General features: G+C 38.1%; 1 protein-coding gene across 9 annotated transcripts in view; it reads right to left on the reverse strand.

Annotated features, from left to right (window-relative positions):
- Nucleotides 1-18422, reverse strand: part of INO80D (INO80 complex subunit D) — a 70510-nt gene that overhangs the window by 20210 nt on the left and 31878 nt on the right. For all 9 annotated transcript variants that reach the window (XM_061382406.1, XM_061382357.1, XM_061382399.1 and 6 more), the window contains 3 exons: nt 6851-7075; nt 2839-2948; nt 1227-1360 (listed from right to left, as the gene is read on the reverse strand). In XM_061382406.1, coding sequence (XP_061238390.1) covers nt 1227-1360; nt 2839-2948; nt 6851-7075 — 469 coding nt within the window. The remainder of the gene's footprint in view (nt 1-1226; nt 1361-2838; nt 2949-6850; nt 7076-18422) is intronic.

Consider the following 18422-nt stretch of genomic DNA (forward strand, 5'->3'; position numbering starts at 1 on the left):
ATGGTGATCATTTACGTCAGTGGTTTGAAAGCTACAGAGCCTATGTTACCAAGGGTCCATGAGACCACCAATGAAGGTCCTCAAAAGTGGTTCAAAAAACATATGGAAGTCATTCTTTAACCATGATAAAGCCTCAACGAGCTAACAAAAATGTCTTTATTTTAAATGTTACAATAATTACTCAACATTTGTATGTGTAGTTTTAATATACAACATTTCAAAATATATGGTCAATAATGGAAATCTAAAAACCAAAAGACGTTCAGGAAGCAGCAGCCATTAAACTTAATATATGACAACTGAGGTCTAAAAAGAATGAGATCCAAAAAATCCTCGATATGCACTTAGCTAGTGGCCATGCCAGGACCACGGTGTTACAATACTAAGTCCTGTCCAATGGCCCACACTGAAATATGCTCATAGTAAGTAAGAGCTGTCTTACTCAGTTTTTTAGCACACAGGTACCCAGCACAATACTTTGCAAACAGCAGAACTCAGGAGTGGTCTCATGGGGAACTGCCTTTATCTTAAGTGATTATATAATTCAGACAGTTCACTGATTCAGACTTGTCTCTCCTCTCAATTATTCTGCATTAATTAGGGCTTATGCTACCAGCACTAACTAAAGCAATAATTAAATTCAATGGGATTATAATAGGGTTTGGCTTTTGGCTGAAATTTCACCAGATAAGCAAGACATTCACAGAGTTATATACAAGTAAAGCAAAAACCTAGAGAAATGAGGCAAGAAAGATCTTGGAAAATCTGCCTAAGTATAAGAAAATGTATCTTAAGAAGAAGTATGGACTAGGTATAGATAATAAGCAAAATGACCATATCTAAGTAACTACTATTTTCTAGTTTCTTTTGTAATGAGAGTATAAAATTAATCAGTAGCTTATTATCAACATTTTTTTTTAGTGAAATAAAACAGACTACAAAATATGAAGAACTAAAAGAGCTTCACAAAACTTGTTTCAGTAACATATATACACACATAGTTTGTACCAAGTCACAAAACATTTCCTACTATGGATAGCTATCAAACCATTTAAAGCCTCAAAATGTTACTATATACATGTATAACAGAGTCACTTTACTATAGAGAAAAAAAAAATCAACACATCTTAAGTCAAATATATTTCAATAAAAATTTTAATACCAATATGAAAAAAAAAAACAAAACCTTGAAAGCCTCTGTTGCAGAAAATAAAATCTGAACTTACCATTTTTTTGGCATGTTCTTCACACAGAGGTGTCTGGTGTGTAATGTCAAAGACGGGCACAGAACACTGCTGTCCATCTGCGAACTTGGCTGTGCAACTTGAGAAGAGTTGCTGAGAGCGGTTTAAGAGGATATCTGGGTTTTTTTTAAGTTAAGAATAAAATACACTGAAACAATTAAAACTTTCAATTTCTATATAAAATTTATTTCTTCAGTTACTTGTGCTTAGTAATATAAATTTTGTTTTCTACAAAAGCTAAAGAACCAACCCAACTACTATTATAGAAAATGGTAACAGTTGAATTTATCATCTTCAATTATCAGAAGATACTTTTAAAGGAGTCTATTTTGCTAATGAGCTCCTAACATGAGTCTCTCTTATGGCTATTCTGATTTCTGTTATTTAGAGAAGCAGGGTCATTTCCTTCCTAACACACTAACTCCTAAAAGTTACACTATGATGGTTTAAACAAAAACAAAACTTTCTTTTAAGGAAAATTTCTGCCTAAGATACTAATAAAGAATAAACAGTTAAAGATTTAATTACAAAAAAACTCATCTATCCATATTTGAATTTTTCATTTCACATTTCCAATACCAAACTCAAACTTCTAACTTATGAAATATTACTTTAAAGTTAAAACTATACTATTAAAAGTGGAACATCAGCTTTTTGTCATCATCATTTTTAAGCAGTGATACTTTTAGCCACTAACTACATTTCCATATAATAGATATAAAGTATATATCTTTTGTATTTATATCTATTTATACTTTATATCTATTAAGGGAATATCTTTCATTTATTCCTTTATGCTTTTACAATTAAGCATACAGGAAAAAAACCTTTACTGCATAGAAACTGTTGCTGAAAAAGCTGTGAAAATACAATACCAAGAGAAAGGAAGGAAAGAGTAAAGAAAAGTAATTGCTACTATATTAATTTTTAAAATCCTACTCAACTTTAAATGTTTAATAGAAGTGAAAGTAATAAGATTTCATGATCACCCTGAAGTTCCTTAACATAGGTTTTCCTCATGTATATGCTTTCTTAGGATATCTTCTTTCCTAGTTACTGATGTTTGTTATCTTTCATACATTTCAGATCAGCCATGTACTCAATAAAAAGAGCAAATTAATCCCACGGTGGGAAAAAAAAAAAAAAAAAACTATAAAACTGTATAACTTTCTTGGAAGACTAAAGACAGTTTTTGAATAATGGGATTTTATTTTCCTGTCAATGGGTGTCATGGTTATCTCTTACAAACTACCTACAACTACTGGAAGGACCAGAATCTTATTTTAAAAAAATTTTATTTAAATGACAGCCATTGGAAGAACCTACTACTTGCTGTCCATTTTGCCCATTTCGATATAATTGTTGAATACAGAACTATAATGACATAAGCAGGAAAAAAAAGCTCTTCAGTTTTAGAGCAAAACAAATGCAAGAAACTTTGAGTAAACACCAAGAAAATCAGAAGTAATATAAAAACTATTTTAAATACTAAATAGCTATGATTTCAAGAATTATTCACTTGGCCTAAGAAAGAAATATATCACCCAACGAGCCAGTACTTTTCAATGTGCACTCAGTTAAGTCAGGAGGATACGCTGGAAGCAATGTCTGGTGAATGGAAGGGCTTTGTTGGTGCACTGTTCGCCCTTCACAGTCCCACTGCATGCTGCCGCTTCCATCTCCTTCAACGTGGTCCGACTTACGCTAAGGAATGAAAACACAGTAAGAATTTTTTAAATGCTTTAAGAATCTAGCACAATTGTTCAAATAATGTTACTATTTTATAACATTCACACTTTTAACTACCTAGATTAATTAATTAATATGCAAGTATGAATTACAATGACCAGTTCTAATATTTCTCCAACTGACAAAACAAATAATTACATTATAATTTGGCCTCAGCTATGTCTATCTATTTTGGGGTTTTTTTTTTTTTTTTAAGTGATATTTTGGTTTCTTTTACTTCACAAGGAAGCAGTAGAAAATAGTGAAGACCATGAGACTAGATCAGACAGACCTGGTTCTGAATTTCAGCTCTGCCTCTTACTAGCTCTGTGATCTTGGGCAAGTTACTTAGCCTTGGTTAAGTCTCAACTTCCTCACCTGTGGAGTGGAGATAAGAGTCCTCTAGCTGACAGGCAAGCATCAAAAGACGTAACACATCTAAAACACCACGTAGAGTATAGAGTATGGTACACAGTAAAGAATCAATGGTTGTCAGTCACCACTATTATCAACATTGTTAGATTTTGGCCTCAGAAAGCTTCTAAACAATACACCTGCAAAATAATGAACCTAATACATGAGGAATGGGATGCAGAACAGAAAGCTAAGCAATGAAGAATCTCCTTTCCACCCCTGTCTCAATTTGCCAGCTTCCACTCGCTCTATTAATTAATATGTGTTCATTTTATTAGTTTGTAATCCTTCCATAGTTTTATACAAACATTAAATTTAAAAAAAAAATTTAACTCTTGGAAGTATAAAAACTATGCTACCTATGTAATTCTATCAAATGTCATAAACTATTAGGCCTTCACACGTGCCTGAGTATGGAAAAAGAATCTACTTGGTGCACTGAGTCACAAGTCAGGCATCAAAAATTGAAAAATCTTTTCAATTGTTTGTTTCTAGTATCATTCTAAGGATTTAAGTGAGATGATTTACATTAATTAGAAAAGGTCATATAGAATCTAAGTTACATCAAATATTTCTATTACAATTGTAACTTTCATATACTGAATGCTAAAAGGTGCTGCCTTAGAAGCGGCTTTAATTAAGAGTTCTGCTAGGTTTGTCAGGATCACGAGTGAGGAAGTAGGTCATTAAGCTCACAATTTCCAAAAACTGAAGCTTTACTATTTTGGCAGCTAAGCCCAATTTCTCTTGGTTGAGATTTAAATAGAAGGTAGCTCTCCAATTTGAATGGGTAACTTTCCTTGAACTCTTTAGTAATTTACTCAACCATCTGCCAGGCCTCGTGTTACAACACAGCCCTCACTTACTTTATCCTAAACTTCAAAGTAAACCATTGGCTTCGATTTTAGAATCATCATTATGTTCTAACTCACCAATCTATCTCTTAAAATAAACCCAAAGTTAGGATTTCAATATCCCCATAGAGAATAATCCCAATGAAACAAAGGTTTTGATGCTGTTAACATGAAAATATTTACTGTGGGCTTCCAGTTTGTATGCTCTACTGGATCCTCTGTTAAAAAAGAAGATTCCATACAAACAATACTATCTCTCTGCAGAACTGTGGGCTATAAGATATTGAGACTCAGGTTTATAAATTTTAAGCTCTTTCAATGGTTTATTCTACATGCTCACCCATAAATGACAAAGTTACTAGATAAAGAATATTCCGGGAGTTTGTGATGGACAGGGAGGCCTGGCATGCTGCGATTCGGTCGCAAAGAGTCGGACACGACTGAGTGACTGAACTGAACTGAAATGAAGTTTATATCTAAACCATATTTTAAGAATACCTATTAGAAGGTAGCCATTATAGTTTCAATTTCTAAAATATTTAACAGCAACTTTTTAAATGTTTTCTGTGGAATTAGGCCTCTGATAACAAAAATATTACATACAGAGGAAGTTAGTTAACTGAGTTGATTTTTGAAGACCTTATATATAATGTAAAGGAGTAAGGAACTAATCACCAAGGAATGATTAGAGCACACTGGCATATAATTATCAGCAATGCAGTGAGCAATAAAGCATTTTATTAATCATGGGGGACATAAGCAAATGATATCACATAAATTTGAGATCTGTAATTTGAGTTCATCTTGGTGTCTGTTTTGTAACACTTGGTTATCATGGAATTTTCTGCAAAACATCACTAAAGGTGGTTTGGGAGATGATAAAAAGGGGTTGATTCCGCCAGTTAAAAATCATAGGTAAGTACAGTTTCCATACAGATAGCAAATTGTCCCAAACTCACAGTATAGTCTCTTTATATGTCACATCTTTGACAGAGCTGTAACAATATATAAGACCCAATATAGACAATGATCTATATCTAGATTGCTTCATGCTGGACAAAACTAAAATTTCTACTGAAATTATACACTTGAAAGCATTATATCATATAAACGTTAGATATCTTTATTTTAAAACGTATATCAAAAAAATAAAAAATAAAAAAATAAAACGTATATCAAAATGAGTGAGTTCTTTTAACAAATAGAAAACAGACCCTCACTTGTTCAATTCTATTCATTCATGCATCAACACTGGAGATTAAAAACAAAATATACACTGTCCCTGCCCTCGTCTGGTATGACAGAGAGACATTAATGTAAGTATAGAATTCTACAATGAAGCAGAGTACAGAGCACAAAAGCGTGTGTATTAGGAGACCAAACACAGTCAGGGGAATCTGGGAATGTTTCTCTCAGAAAGACAAGTCTCTGACCACGTAAGAAGTAAGTTAAGCCCTAAATACCTTCTCGTACAGACACTACTCCATGACAGGAGACTGAGAGTTCTGAAAGAAAGAGGAAATACTGCAGCCTGCAGTCACTACGGAGGTATATCAGATATACATACGTAGTTTCAAACCACTCCAAATATGCCAAGAAGCAGAAAATTCTTCAGGGCATATTATTTTTTGAGATACTCAACTGGAAAATAGGTTACTTTGTTAAAGCAAATATAATGAAAATCAAAATACACAAAATGAAAATGAAATTTCAAAAATTATAGTATAGTTATGTAAGGAATATGATCAACAGCTACAAAGCAAAGGTTAATTTTTAGTTTTCGGCTTGTTTTAAACCCTTTTTCCCTCAAATGACTTATGATCGTCCTTGAAAAATTAAAATACACAAACTACAAATTTTTTAAAACTTTATCAATAATCCCATCAACTTGAGATAATTCTGGTAATATTTAGGTATATATAAACCCCAAAATGTTTTACATATATAATGTTTATTTGCACACACACACACAGAAAAAGACTAGGAGGAAAAAGAATAAAAATATTCATAGTGCTCATTCTGTTTTGTGAATGGTGATATTATGGAGATTTTCTGCTATTTTCCATATTTTTCAAACTTTCACAATAAGCAAATATCTTCATTATAAACAGAAGGGACTTTTTCCCCCCAAAAAAATCCAGTGTAATAAAACATTCTGAATACAATATTTGGGATAATGTATATATTACCAGAAAATATAATGGAAATGCTTATATAAGAAAATGCTTATATAAGTCAAAAACATAAAACACCACTTTGGTAGTTAAAAAAAAAAAACTGTAAGTATTACTTTTACAAGAAATTACTTAACAAGAAATTTTTTAAGCACTGTATTTTTTTAAAGACAGGTAGCATTCCCAAATTCTCTACTAAATAAATTCTAATTGAACTCCAGCAAAATTCTAGTAATACTTTTTTTTTTTTTTGATGGTCAGCTTGTGGCAGGATAATTTTGCCATCGCTGAAGAACTTTGAGCAACAAAACCAAAATACAGGGCTTAAGTACTTCAGGATAATATGTCCACCACTCTCTGTGTCTTGACTATCCTCTCAAAAAATAGAGAAAACAGGGTGAGCTCTTAGAAACAGGTGGCTGTGTGGAGCTCTGACCTGGCTCGACTGCATGCAGCTCTCTGCAGCTCCTGGATCAGCTGGCCAGCACACTCTGGTTCTCTACTAGCCGCCTGCAGCAAGGCCTTCCTCAATGTGTGCCGGCATTTCTTTTGACGAGATTCTGCCCGCTCCAGGCGGCAGAGGTGCTTATATTTCTGCTGAAAGTAAGTGCAAAGTTGGGTCACCCTGGAGCTCCTACTCTCCGTGTCATCATCATCCGACCTAGAAAGTACAGGGAGAGAAACACAAAACTTGATTACATGGGAGGTGCATTTTAGAAAAGGGAAAAGCAGGTTGAGGAAAGGGGGCTGGATGTACAGGGCTGAAACTGGTGGCTCATGAGCATACACAATGAAACGAGAGGAACAGAATTCAGTAGAGCAGCTGAAAACAAGTACAGTGTTCTAACACTAAGCGGGCAGCAGAGACAATCCAATGCTCTACGAGGTTTAAACTTCTTAGTCCGTCATAATTAAGACATTCCATGTATCAGTGTCTTCTAAATTTTAAGTGAAGAGGTATCTGGGGGAAGAAAATAATTTCTTTACCTCGATTTACTAACAAGTCTGAATGAATGACATGAAGGTTATGATGAAAACACTCAGCATAATTTCATAAAAGATAGGTCATGCCAGAAATGGAGCAGTGAATACATCTAAGAGCTGCCCTTTCAGATGCCCTGGTTTTTAACTACCTTCTTTTGCTAAGCACTAAAAGAATTTTGATTGTAGGGATCACAATCATTCTACAGCATTTGTTCAAACCAAGGAAATATCCTAAACATTTCACATCCCAGGGAATTACACAGAGGCTTTTCTGTCTTTGGGTTCCCTAGGTGGTGCAGTGGTAAAGAATCCACTTGCAAATGCAGGAGACACCAGCAATGTGGGTTTGATCCCTGGGTCAGGAATATCCCCTGGAGGATATTCTAGGGGATATTCTTGTCCATGTGCCTGGAAAATCCCATGGACAGAGGAGTCTGGTGGGCTACAGTCCATGGGGTTGCAAAGAGTCAGACCCAACTGAGCACTTTTTGTCTTTATGCTAATATTGATTGACCGGTAGCCCTGGCTGGAGCACTATGTTGAAAAGGATGCTGAGAGTATATCAGGCTCAAAAAGAAACAGTACGGTGGTTAGTTAGCAATGTCTACCACCAGGGAAAAGGAAATGGCAACCCACTCTAGTACTCTTGCCTGGAAAATCCCATGGATGGAGGAGCATGGTAGGTTACAGTCTATAGGTCACAAAAAGATTGAGCGACTTCACTTCACTTCACCAACAGGGAAGTTAACAAAGTCATTTTCCTAGGGAACAAATGTGACCTCATTTTTTTTTTTCTATTAGGAATAATGCACATAAGACAGGAAAACCAACCTGTATTATATTATATATTACCTTCCTTCTCTTATATCCTAACATAAACAAAACATGTGTGACACTCCAAACGATATATAGTATCTTACTAATTTGCAGTAAATACTGCTCAGTTTCTCTTCTCTTCTTGAGTGGTATCACCCCTCTTTCCTTCAAAATAGCTCATAACCAGCTACTCTGTAAACTTCTGTTTAGTATATGTCCTAAGTCACGTTTTCTTCAGCACAGTTTTTACTACAGATATACCAACTGAAGGATCTCACTTCAGTCTTTTCCTCTACTTGACATCCAACATTTGCTCTATGTCTGTCATACTTTGTGAAAAGCTAGGAGCTATTTAAAATTTCAATTTCCCAAGACCTACCCTAGATATGCATGCATGTGTGCTAAGTCATTTCAGTCATGTCCAGTTCTTTGCATCCCTATGGACTGTAACCCGCCAGGTTACAGTCCTCTCTCCATCCATGGGGTTCTCTGGGCAAGAATACTGGAGTGGGTTGCTATGCCCTCCTCCAGGGGATCTTCTGGACCCAGAGATTAAACCCATGTCTCTTATGTCTCCTGCACTGGCAAGCAGATTCTTTATCACTAGCGCCACCTGGGAAACCCACCCTAGATCTACTGACCCAGAACTTCCATGGGATAGAACACAGCAATCTTTTAATTGCTCCCTAAGTCTCACGGCAGGTCTCCATTTGAGAGTTCTGGTAGGGCCAGTAAATGCTGTTAGTATGTTTAATGTGAGATAGAGAACAACAAGTAACATAGGAGAGGTACAGATAAAATGCTTTTAACGTCTACTGAAAAGACTCCAGGATGAAAGGCTTCGTAGAGAAGATGACAACAGAACAGAACCTTGAAGAAAAGGTGGAATCTGAAGATGAGAAAAGAAAGGGATCTCACAAGGATAAAGCAATACGCCAAGATACAGAGATGGACAGGATGGGGAACAGCAAGGACTGAAGAGCTTAGGTGGGCTAGGGAGAGGGGTATGCAGAGTACTGATGGGCAAGGCCAAACACAAAGGCCAGATTACAGAATTTAACCCGTATTCCACAGGCAATGAAGAACTCTATACATTATTCAGAATACAGCTAACAATAACTGAGCTGTGCATGAGAAAGATTACACATAGGCAGATATAAACGGAGAAAGAGATAGAAGAAACGAGTAATGAAGAAGTTATTACAAAACCCCAGGGACGGGCTTCCCTGGTACCTCAGTGGTAAAGAATCCGCCTGCTAATGCAGGGGACATGGATGTGATCCCTGGTCCAGGAAGATCCCACCTGCCTCCGAGCAACTAAGCCTGTGCGCCACACTACTGAGCCTGTGCTCCAGACCACGAATTGCAGCTACTAAGCAAACGCGCCACGACCACTGAACCTGCTCACCGAGAACCTCCAAGAGAAGCCAGGGCAATGAAGAGTAGTGCCTGCTCGCCACAACTAGAGAAAAGCCCTAGCAGCAGCAATTGGCTGTGACTCGGCACAGCCAATAAACAAAGTTAAAAACAAAAAAATTCCAGGTAAGAAATAACAAAGACCCCACACCAAGATGGCAGCAGCAGGACTGGAGAACATGAGAGGTCATCTGCATGTATTAAAGATTTGTCACCTGGGCAAGGAAGAAGCCGAAGGGACAATTATCAGCCAGCAGTTCCACTGGCAAAGACCAGGAAACAGCAGCAAGAGAAAATTTGGGGTAGGAAATAAATTCCATTTTGCGTGCATACATGCACAGTCAAGTCCGTCTCTTTGCATCCCCACAGATTACAGCCCACCAGGCTCCTCTGCCCATGGCAAGAATACTGGAGGGCTTCCCAGGTAGAGCTAACTGTAATGAACCCTCCTGCCAATGCAGGAGATGTAAGAGACTCAGGTCCGATCCCTGGGTTGGGAAAATCCCTTGGAGGAGGGTGTGGCAACCAACAAGATTCTCCAGTATTCTTGCCTGGAGAATCCCATGGACAGAGAAGCCTGGTGGGCTATATAGTTCCCATAGGATCGCAAAGAGTTGGACACGACTGAAGTGACTTAGCACACACGCAATAATGGAGTGTGTTGCCATTTACTCCTCCAGGAGATCTTCCCGAATCTGGGAGTAAACCCCCATGTACTGTATCTCCTGCATTGGCAACAGGGTTCTTTACCACTGAGCCACCTGAGAAGCTCAAATTCCATTTAAAATGCAGAGGAGCCATCAAAGGGAGTGGTAGAAAAACCGTTGGAAATTATAAACTTGAGCACTTTTAGGGAAGAGATACAGATTTCAAAGTCAACAGCTAACAACTGGGAGTAACTAAAAGTAAAAGGCCACAGAGATAATAGAAAGAACAAGACACATAAGGGCCATTATCACAAAAGAATTCGGTGACTGGGCATGAAGGATAAGAAAGTCAATAATGACTTTGAATCTGCATAACTAAGAGAATGGAAGTGTCATAATAGAAAGAGAAGAGAAACAGTTAAGTCTTAAAGGGAAAATAAAGGTAGGGTAAATAATCAACTGCCAACACTGTTATTTACAAAGACTCTGCTGCTGCTGCTGCTAAGTTGACTCAGTCGTGTCCGACTCTGTGCGACCCCAGAGAGGGCAGCCCATAGGCTCCTCTGTCCCTGGGATTCTCCAGGCAAGAATACTGGAGTGGGTTGCCATTTCGTTCTCTAATGCATGAAAGTGAAAAGTGAAAGTGGAGTCGCTCAGTCATGCCCGACTCTTCGAGACCCCATGGACTGGAGCCTACCAGGCTCCTCCATCCATGGGATTTTCCAGGCAAGAGTACTGGAGTGGGGTGCCATTGCCTTCTCTGAAAAAGACTCTATTACTGCACAGAAAATGGACTGAATGAATGGTTCTCAAGTTAACCATGGGAAGCTGCACCTGGATGCAGAGGCATGTTATGTCGTGATAAAAGTTTTCAGAGCTTATTCATAACTCTCTTATTTATCTTGCTGTGGCCCAATAACTGGCAGTTTGCAGACTAGCACAAGTTCACAGACCATCCTTGGTAAGGTCCTAAACTAGAAAGTCTTCAAGGTGCCTTCCACTCTAAGACGGCTTGAGAGTAATACTTCAAGGGGCTTCCCAGGTGGCTCGGTGATAAAGAATCCACCTGCCAATGCAGAAGACTTGGATTCGATCCCTGGGTTGGAAAGATCCCCTAGAATAGGAAATGGCAATCCACTCCAGTATTTTTGCCAGGATAATCCCTTGGACAGAGGAGCCTGGCAGGCTATAGTCCATGGGGTTGCATGAATCCAACAGGATGGAGCATGCAAGTACATTCTTCAAACCTAGTTGCTGAGGAAGATTACCCAACTAGGAAGAGAAAGGCCAGGTCCTATCATTTACCAGCAGTGACAAGAGCTTGTACCTACAGCATTCCTCAGTAAGTGTTAAGTCTCCTTCCTTCTTTAAATTTTCTCATTGGTGAAATGAGAGACATAGCTGGCTCCTCTATCTCCCATGGTTAAGAGGAATAATATGTGTGAAATCACAATATAAGTATAGGTATTAAGATGCTACTCATAGCCCCACGTACAGAACAGTAAAATTCCGAACTTGATTTCCTAAGACTTTAGGCTTGTCTGTAATCTCAGAGCAACAAGAAATTTTACAAATAAAATTAACGTTAATTTATTAAAACAAAAGAGCAAAAACTTTCCACAAAGAAAAAATTCAGGACCAGACGGATTCACTGGTGAATTATACAAAATGTCTGAAGAATTAGAGGGCTTTCCTGGTGTTCCAGTGGTTAAGATTCCATGCTCCCAATACAGGGGCATGGGTTTGATTCCTGGTTGGGGAATCAAGATCCCACATGCTGCAGGGCACAGCCAAAAAATGAAACAAAACAAAAATAAAAACTACAGTAAGATGTCACCTCCAACCTGTTGGAATACCTATTATCAAAAAGAAATAACAAGGGAAAAAAAAAAAAGAAATAACAAGGGTTGGTGAGGCTGTAGAGAAAAGAGAACCCTTGTACACTGTTAGTGGGAATGTAAACTGGAGCAGACATGTGGGAAACAGTCTAAACAGTTCAAAAAATTAAAAATAGAACAGAATTACCACATGACCCAGCAGTCTCACCTCTGGGGACGTATAATCAGTGGAAATAAAATCACTGTCTCAAAGAGATATCAGCATCACCAGGTTCACTACATCATGACTCACAATAGCAAGATGTAGAAGCAACCTAAGTGCCCACACACAGATGAATGGATAAAGAAACTGCAGGAGATGTACATAATAGAATATTATTCAGCCACAAAAACAAAAATCCTGTCATTCGTGACAACATGGAGGGACATCAAGGGCATTATGCTAAATGAAATAAGTCAGAGAAATAAATGCCATATGACCTCTCCTTGTACGTGGAATCTTTAACAAAACACTTGATGCCAGAGACAGAGGTATATGGGAGGAAAAATACATAAGCTATGTTTTAGGGCATTTTGTTTTAGTTGTTTTTTAGTTTAAATAAATTGAATAATAAAAAAGGATTCTGCTTAGTCTCTCATGGTAGAAACAAGACTGCAAAAGAAACTCTCCGAACACTGATACCAACAGTCTTACTCAGGAGCTGGTGGTCCTGCGCTCCATCTATGTTGCCTAACCCCGTCTTTCACATTCAAGCATATATATGTTTTCTCTATTGGCAAATGTAGTAATATTAAGGATTATTTTATTTTATTTTATTTTTTTAAGGATAATTTTAAAATAAAGAAGATATGTAATTTTCCTTAAAACAAAGCCTTAAAACAAAAAAAAAGGTCAAATAGAGATTTCGACATCCCATTCTCAGTAATGGATAGAACAAAATGAAAGGAAATCACCAAAGACGAAAAGAAAGAAAATCAGAGAAAACTTCAACACTATTAACCAAGTTGACCTGACATTTACAGAACACTCTAATCTAAATGTGATCTCTGATCACAGTTAAACACACAATTACATGAGAAACCAATTCCTGATAAATCTCCAAATATGTGTAAACTAAATATCACTTCTAAATAACCCATAGACCAAACAAGGTATCAAAAGAGGTATTAGAGTTTCCTGGTAGACCAGTGGTTAGGACTTCTAGATCTTACTGCCAAGGGCCTGGGTTCAACCCCTGGTCAGGGAACTAAAATCCCACAGGCTGCACAGAGATTTAAAAAAAAAAAAAAGGAGGTGGGGTGGGGTGGGTATTAGAAAGTATTTTGAATTTAATAAAAATGAAAACATGTCATACCAAAATTTGTAGGATGCAGCTAAAAACAGTGTTTAGAGGAAAATGGTATAGCATCTATACCAGAAATATCTCAGATTTACATGACTTAAGCTATTATCTTAAAAACTTCAAAAAATTAAAGCCAAACAGAAAAAACAATAAAGAACAGAAAGCAACAAAATAGGACTTTCCTGGCGGTCCAGTGGTTAAGACTCCACACCCCAGTGCAGGAGGCAGGGGTTCAATCCCTGATCAGGGAAGATGCCGCATGGTGGACCCAAATAGAAAAGAAAGCAATGAAAAAATAAGAAATTAAAAAGGAAGAAAAAGCAATGAAACCAAAAGCTTTCTTTAAAAAGATTAAAATCTATTATGAAGCTACTATTCTAATTAAAACTTTAAGTTATTGGCACAAGGACAAACAGGCCAATGGAAGAGATTAGAAAATGCACAAACAGACAAACACATAATATGTCAAGGGTTCCAATGCAATGGAAAGCAAGTGTTCGATAGTGTTGCTTAAATAGAAGTCATATTGGAAAAAAAAATGATCCTTGGTCCTAACTCACATCACATATAATATATACAAAAATAAATTCCAGAAAGACTGCCAGTAAAACAATAAATCTTTTAAAAGATATTATGAGAAAATAGCTTCATAATCCTGGCATAAGCAATGATTTCTCAAGTGAGTCACAAATAAACTAACCAGAAAGGAAAAAAAAAAAAAACACACACTAGTAAATTGTACTCATTAAAATTAAGAACTTTATTCTATTGAAGGCATCATTAGGTATGTGAAAAGGTAAGTAGTTCCTGGCAGTAATTACTGTTCAATTGCAAAAAAGCAAAATGGCTGTCTGGGGAGGCCTTACAAATAGCTGTGAAAAGAAGAGAGGCAAAAAGCAAAGAAGAAAAGGAAAGATATAAGCATCTGAATGCAGAGTTCCAAAGAATAGCAAGAAGAGATAAGAAAGCCTTCCTCAGAGATCAATGCAAAGAAATAGAGGAAAACAACAGAATGGGAAAGATTAGAGATCTCTTCAAGAAAATTAGAGATACCAAGGGAACATTTCATGCAAAGATGAGCTCGATAAAGGACAGAAATGGTATGGACCGAACAGAAGCAGAAGAAATTAAGAAGAGGTGGCAAGAATACACAGAAGAACTGTACAAAAAGATCTTCACGACCCAGATAATCACGATGGTGTGATCACTGACCTAGAGCCAGACATCCTGGAATGTGAAGTCAAGTGGGCCTTAGAAAGTATCACTACGAACAAAGCTAGTGGAGGTGATGGAATTCCAGCTGAGCTATTTCAAATCCTGAAAGATGATGCTGTGAAAGTGCTGCACTCAATATGCCAGCAAATTGGGAAAACTCTGCAGTAGCCACAGGACTGGAAAAGGTCAGTTTTCATTTGAATCCCAAAGAAAGGCAATGCCAAAGAATGCTCAAACTACCGCACAATTGCACTCATCTCACACGCTAGTAAAGTCATGCTCAAAATTCTCCAAGCCAGGCTTCAGCAATACGTGAACCATGAACTTCGTGATGTTCAAGCTGGTTTTAGAAAAGGCAGAGGAACCAGAGATCAAATTGCCAACATCCGCTGGATGATGAAAAAAGCAAGAGAATTCCAGAAACACATCTATTTCTGCTTCACTGACTATGCCAAAGCCTTTGACTATGTGGATCACAATAAACTGTGGAAAATTCTGAAAGAGATGGGAATACCAGACCACCTGATCTGCCTCTTGAGAAATTTGTATGCAGGTCAGGAAGCAACAGTTAGAACTGGACATGGAACAACAGACTGGTTCCAAATAGGAAAAGGAGTACGTCAAGGCTGTGTATTGTCACCCTGTTTATTTAACTTACATGCAGAGTACATCATGAAAAACGTGGGACTGGAAGAAGCACAAGCTGGAATCAAGATTGCCGGGAGAAATATCAATAACCTCAGATATGCAGATGACACCACCCTTATGGCAGAAAGTGAAGAGGAACTCAAAAGCCTCCTGATGAAAGTGAAAGAGGAGAGTGAAAAAGTTGCCTTAAAGCTCAACATTCAGAAAACGAAGATCATGGCATCCGGTCCCATCACTTCATGGGAAATGGGGAAACAGTGGAAACAGTGTCAGACTTTATTCTTTTGGGCTCCAAAATCACTGCAGATGGTGACTGCAGCCATGAAATTAAAAGATGCTTACTCCTTGGAAGGAAAGTTATGACCAACCTAGATAGCATATTCAAAAGCAGAGACATTACTTTGCCAACAAAGGTCTGTCTAGTCAAGGCTATGGTTTTTCCTGTGGTCATGTATGGATGTGAGAGTTGGACTGTGAAGAAGGCTGAGCGCCGAAGAATTGATGCTTTTGAACTGTGGTGTTGGAGAAGACTCTTGAGAGTCCCTTGGACTGCAAGGAGATCCAACCAGTCCATTCTGAAGGAGATCAGCCCTGGGATTTCTTTGGAAGGAACGATGCTAAAGCTGAAACTCTAGTACTTTGATCACCTCATGCAAAGAGTTGACTCATTGGAAAAGACTCTGATGCTGGGAGGGATTGTGGGCAGGAGGAGAAGGGGATGACAGAGGATGAGATGGCTGGATGGCATCACTGACTCAATGGACATGAGTCTGGGTGAACTCCGGGAGTTGGTGATGGACAGGGAGGCCTGGCGTGCTGCGATTCATGGGGTCGCAAAGAGTCGGACAGGACTGAGTGACTGAACTGAACTGAACTGAATAATACATTTAAGATACCAACTTACTTCTGCTACTGAGAGACCTCAGCAAAATCCTGCTACTGCTGCTGCTGCTACTAAGTTGCTTCAGTCCTGTCTGACTCTGTGCGACCCCATAGACAGCAGCCCACCAGGCTCCCCCGTCCCTGGGATTCTCCAGGCAAGAATACTGGAGTGGGTTGCCATTTCCTTCTTCAGTGTATGAAAGTGAAAAGTGAAAGTGAAGTCACTCAGTCGTGTCTAAGTCTTCGGGACCCCATGGACTGCAGCCCACCAGGCTCCTCCATTCATGGGATTTTCCAAGCAAGAGTACTGGAGTGGGGTGCCATTGCCTTCTCCAAGTAAAATCCTGAGAGCTCTGCTTTGACATACGCATCTACAACTACACTAAGTAACCAAGGAACCTTTGCCAAAACAAGGCCAAACTGTCTCCCCAAATTTCTTTAAGTACCATTTTAATTTAGGAAGAAAGTTCATGAAAAGGTTCTTCAGAGGGGAATGCGGTGATCAAACCACTGTCTGTTTTTCTTCCCAAAACACAATGCACACATTGAGGGATTTTAAATGGCAAAACCTTTTCACAAATCTCACGTGGCAAAAATTTCTTGAAGATATAATGGACAGGCTAGGCAGGACCAGCTTCCTAGAGCTCTCCATTTGCTGTTACAGTGGAGTACAACTAGAAGCTGGAAGGAAGTTGTTCTACAGGTCATCTGCAGTACAAGACAGAGTTCCTGAGAGAGCACAGCAGTAGATGCAGACGTGCAGCCGCAGGCATAGGAGGGGTGATAAACCAAAGCAACCCCAGTTTCACCCAAGGGAAAGAATGCGGTACCCTGTGCCTGAAGCAGAACACTGCCTGAAGCATAATACGAGTTCAACGAGAATATGCTGAGTGAGTGAACAAACAAATGAGTGAAGAGGAAAAGATTAAAGGGACAGCTGGAAAAAAAAATAAATAAATAAAGGGACAGCTGGGCAAGAACTAAAGACTACTGCTTGTAAAAAGGAGAAATACACACCGAAGGGAAAGAAGGGCCAGGAAAGCAGAGTATCATGGTGAGTCAAGGAAGAAGCATGTTAGCAAAACTGGCCAAGAAAGTAAAATTCTATAGAGATAAAGACGATGACAACTGGTCACAAGTCTAACACAAATTCTGAGAATTCGGCAATTAAGGAAGAATGGAATATAAACTGCTCCTGATCAAAGGCAAATACTGCCAATACTAATGTTCAGGTCACCTGCAGAATTAAAATAGGATTCTCGGCTACCATTTACCTGTCATTTCTCATGAATCAGGTATTATGCTGAGCATTTACATATGTTACCTCATTTAGAGCAATTTGTAAAATTAACTCAAAATATCCAAAATCAAGCTAAGCTGATATGAATATCAACCTTAGGAAACATGTTTGATATTATCTATAACTTGGAAAGAAAGCGTAAGCTCAATTGTACTTCCATCTGAAAGCAAGAAATGCTAATGATAAGGAAACAGTCTTGAATGACATATAAAACAGAACCTCAGAGAGAGAAGAAAACATACCGCATTTTCCAATACTAACTTGGAGACAGGAGAAACAGGGACAACTATATGGGATATAAGTCCCAAGAGTGGAAGCAGAAGCATTAGGCTATTAAAGGTTAAGGACAACAACCATTAATAAATACAGCTAACTCTCCTGCTCTAACTCCACATCCAAATAAGCTTCTGACCATAACTGGCTTCCCGTATATTGTTGCTTAGTGAACATATGTACCACTTAATGATTGTATTTCTGACTATAAACTGGCATTTTTGCTTATACATTAGTCTCTAGTGGATCAGTTTCTTAAGCCTAATCATCTCTGCGTATACTAACAAATCACATTGTATGCCTATAAATTCAGAAACCAGACCCTAGAATGTATATACATACAAGGATATTTTGAAATTCTAGGAGCTGGCCTGGGGCAGATAGTCTCCCCTCTATCTTGTTGAACATCTATTTAACAGAACTTAATGGGGAGGGAGGAGGGTTCAGGATGGGGAACACATGTATACCTGTGGCAGATTCATTTTGATATAAGGCAAAACCAATACAATATTGTAAAGTTAAATAAAATAAAATAAAAAAAAAAAAAGAACTTAAAAAAAAAATTAGCTGAATCTGTAAGTCACCTTTTGGCCTCACAGAAAAGGATCTCAGTCCTCTCACACTGCACCCAGAGCACTGACCCATG

This window comes from Bos javanicus, chromosome 2 (genome assembly GCF_032452875.1).
Source record: "Bos javanicus breed banteng chromosome 2, ARS-OSU_banteng_1.0, whole genome shotgun sequence".
NCBI lineage: Eukaryota > Metazoa > Chordata > Mammalia > Artiodactyla > Bovidae > Bos > Bos javanicus.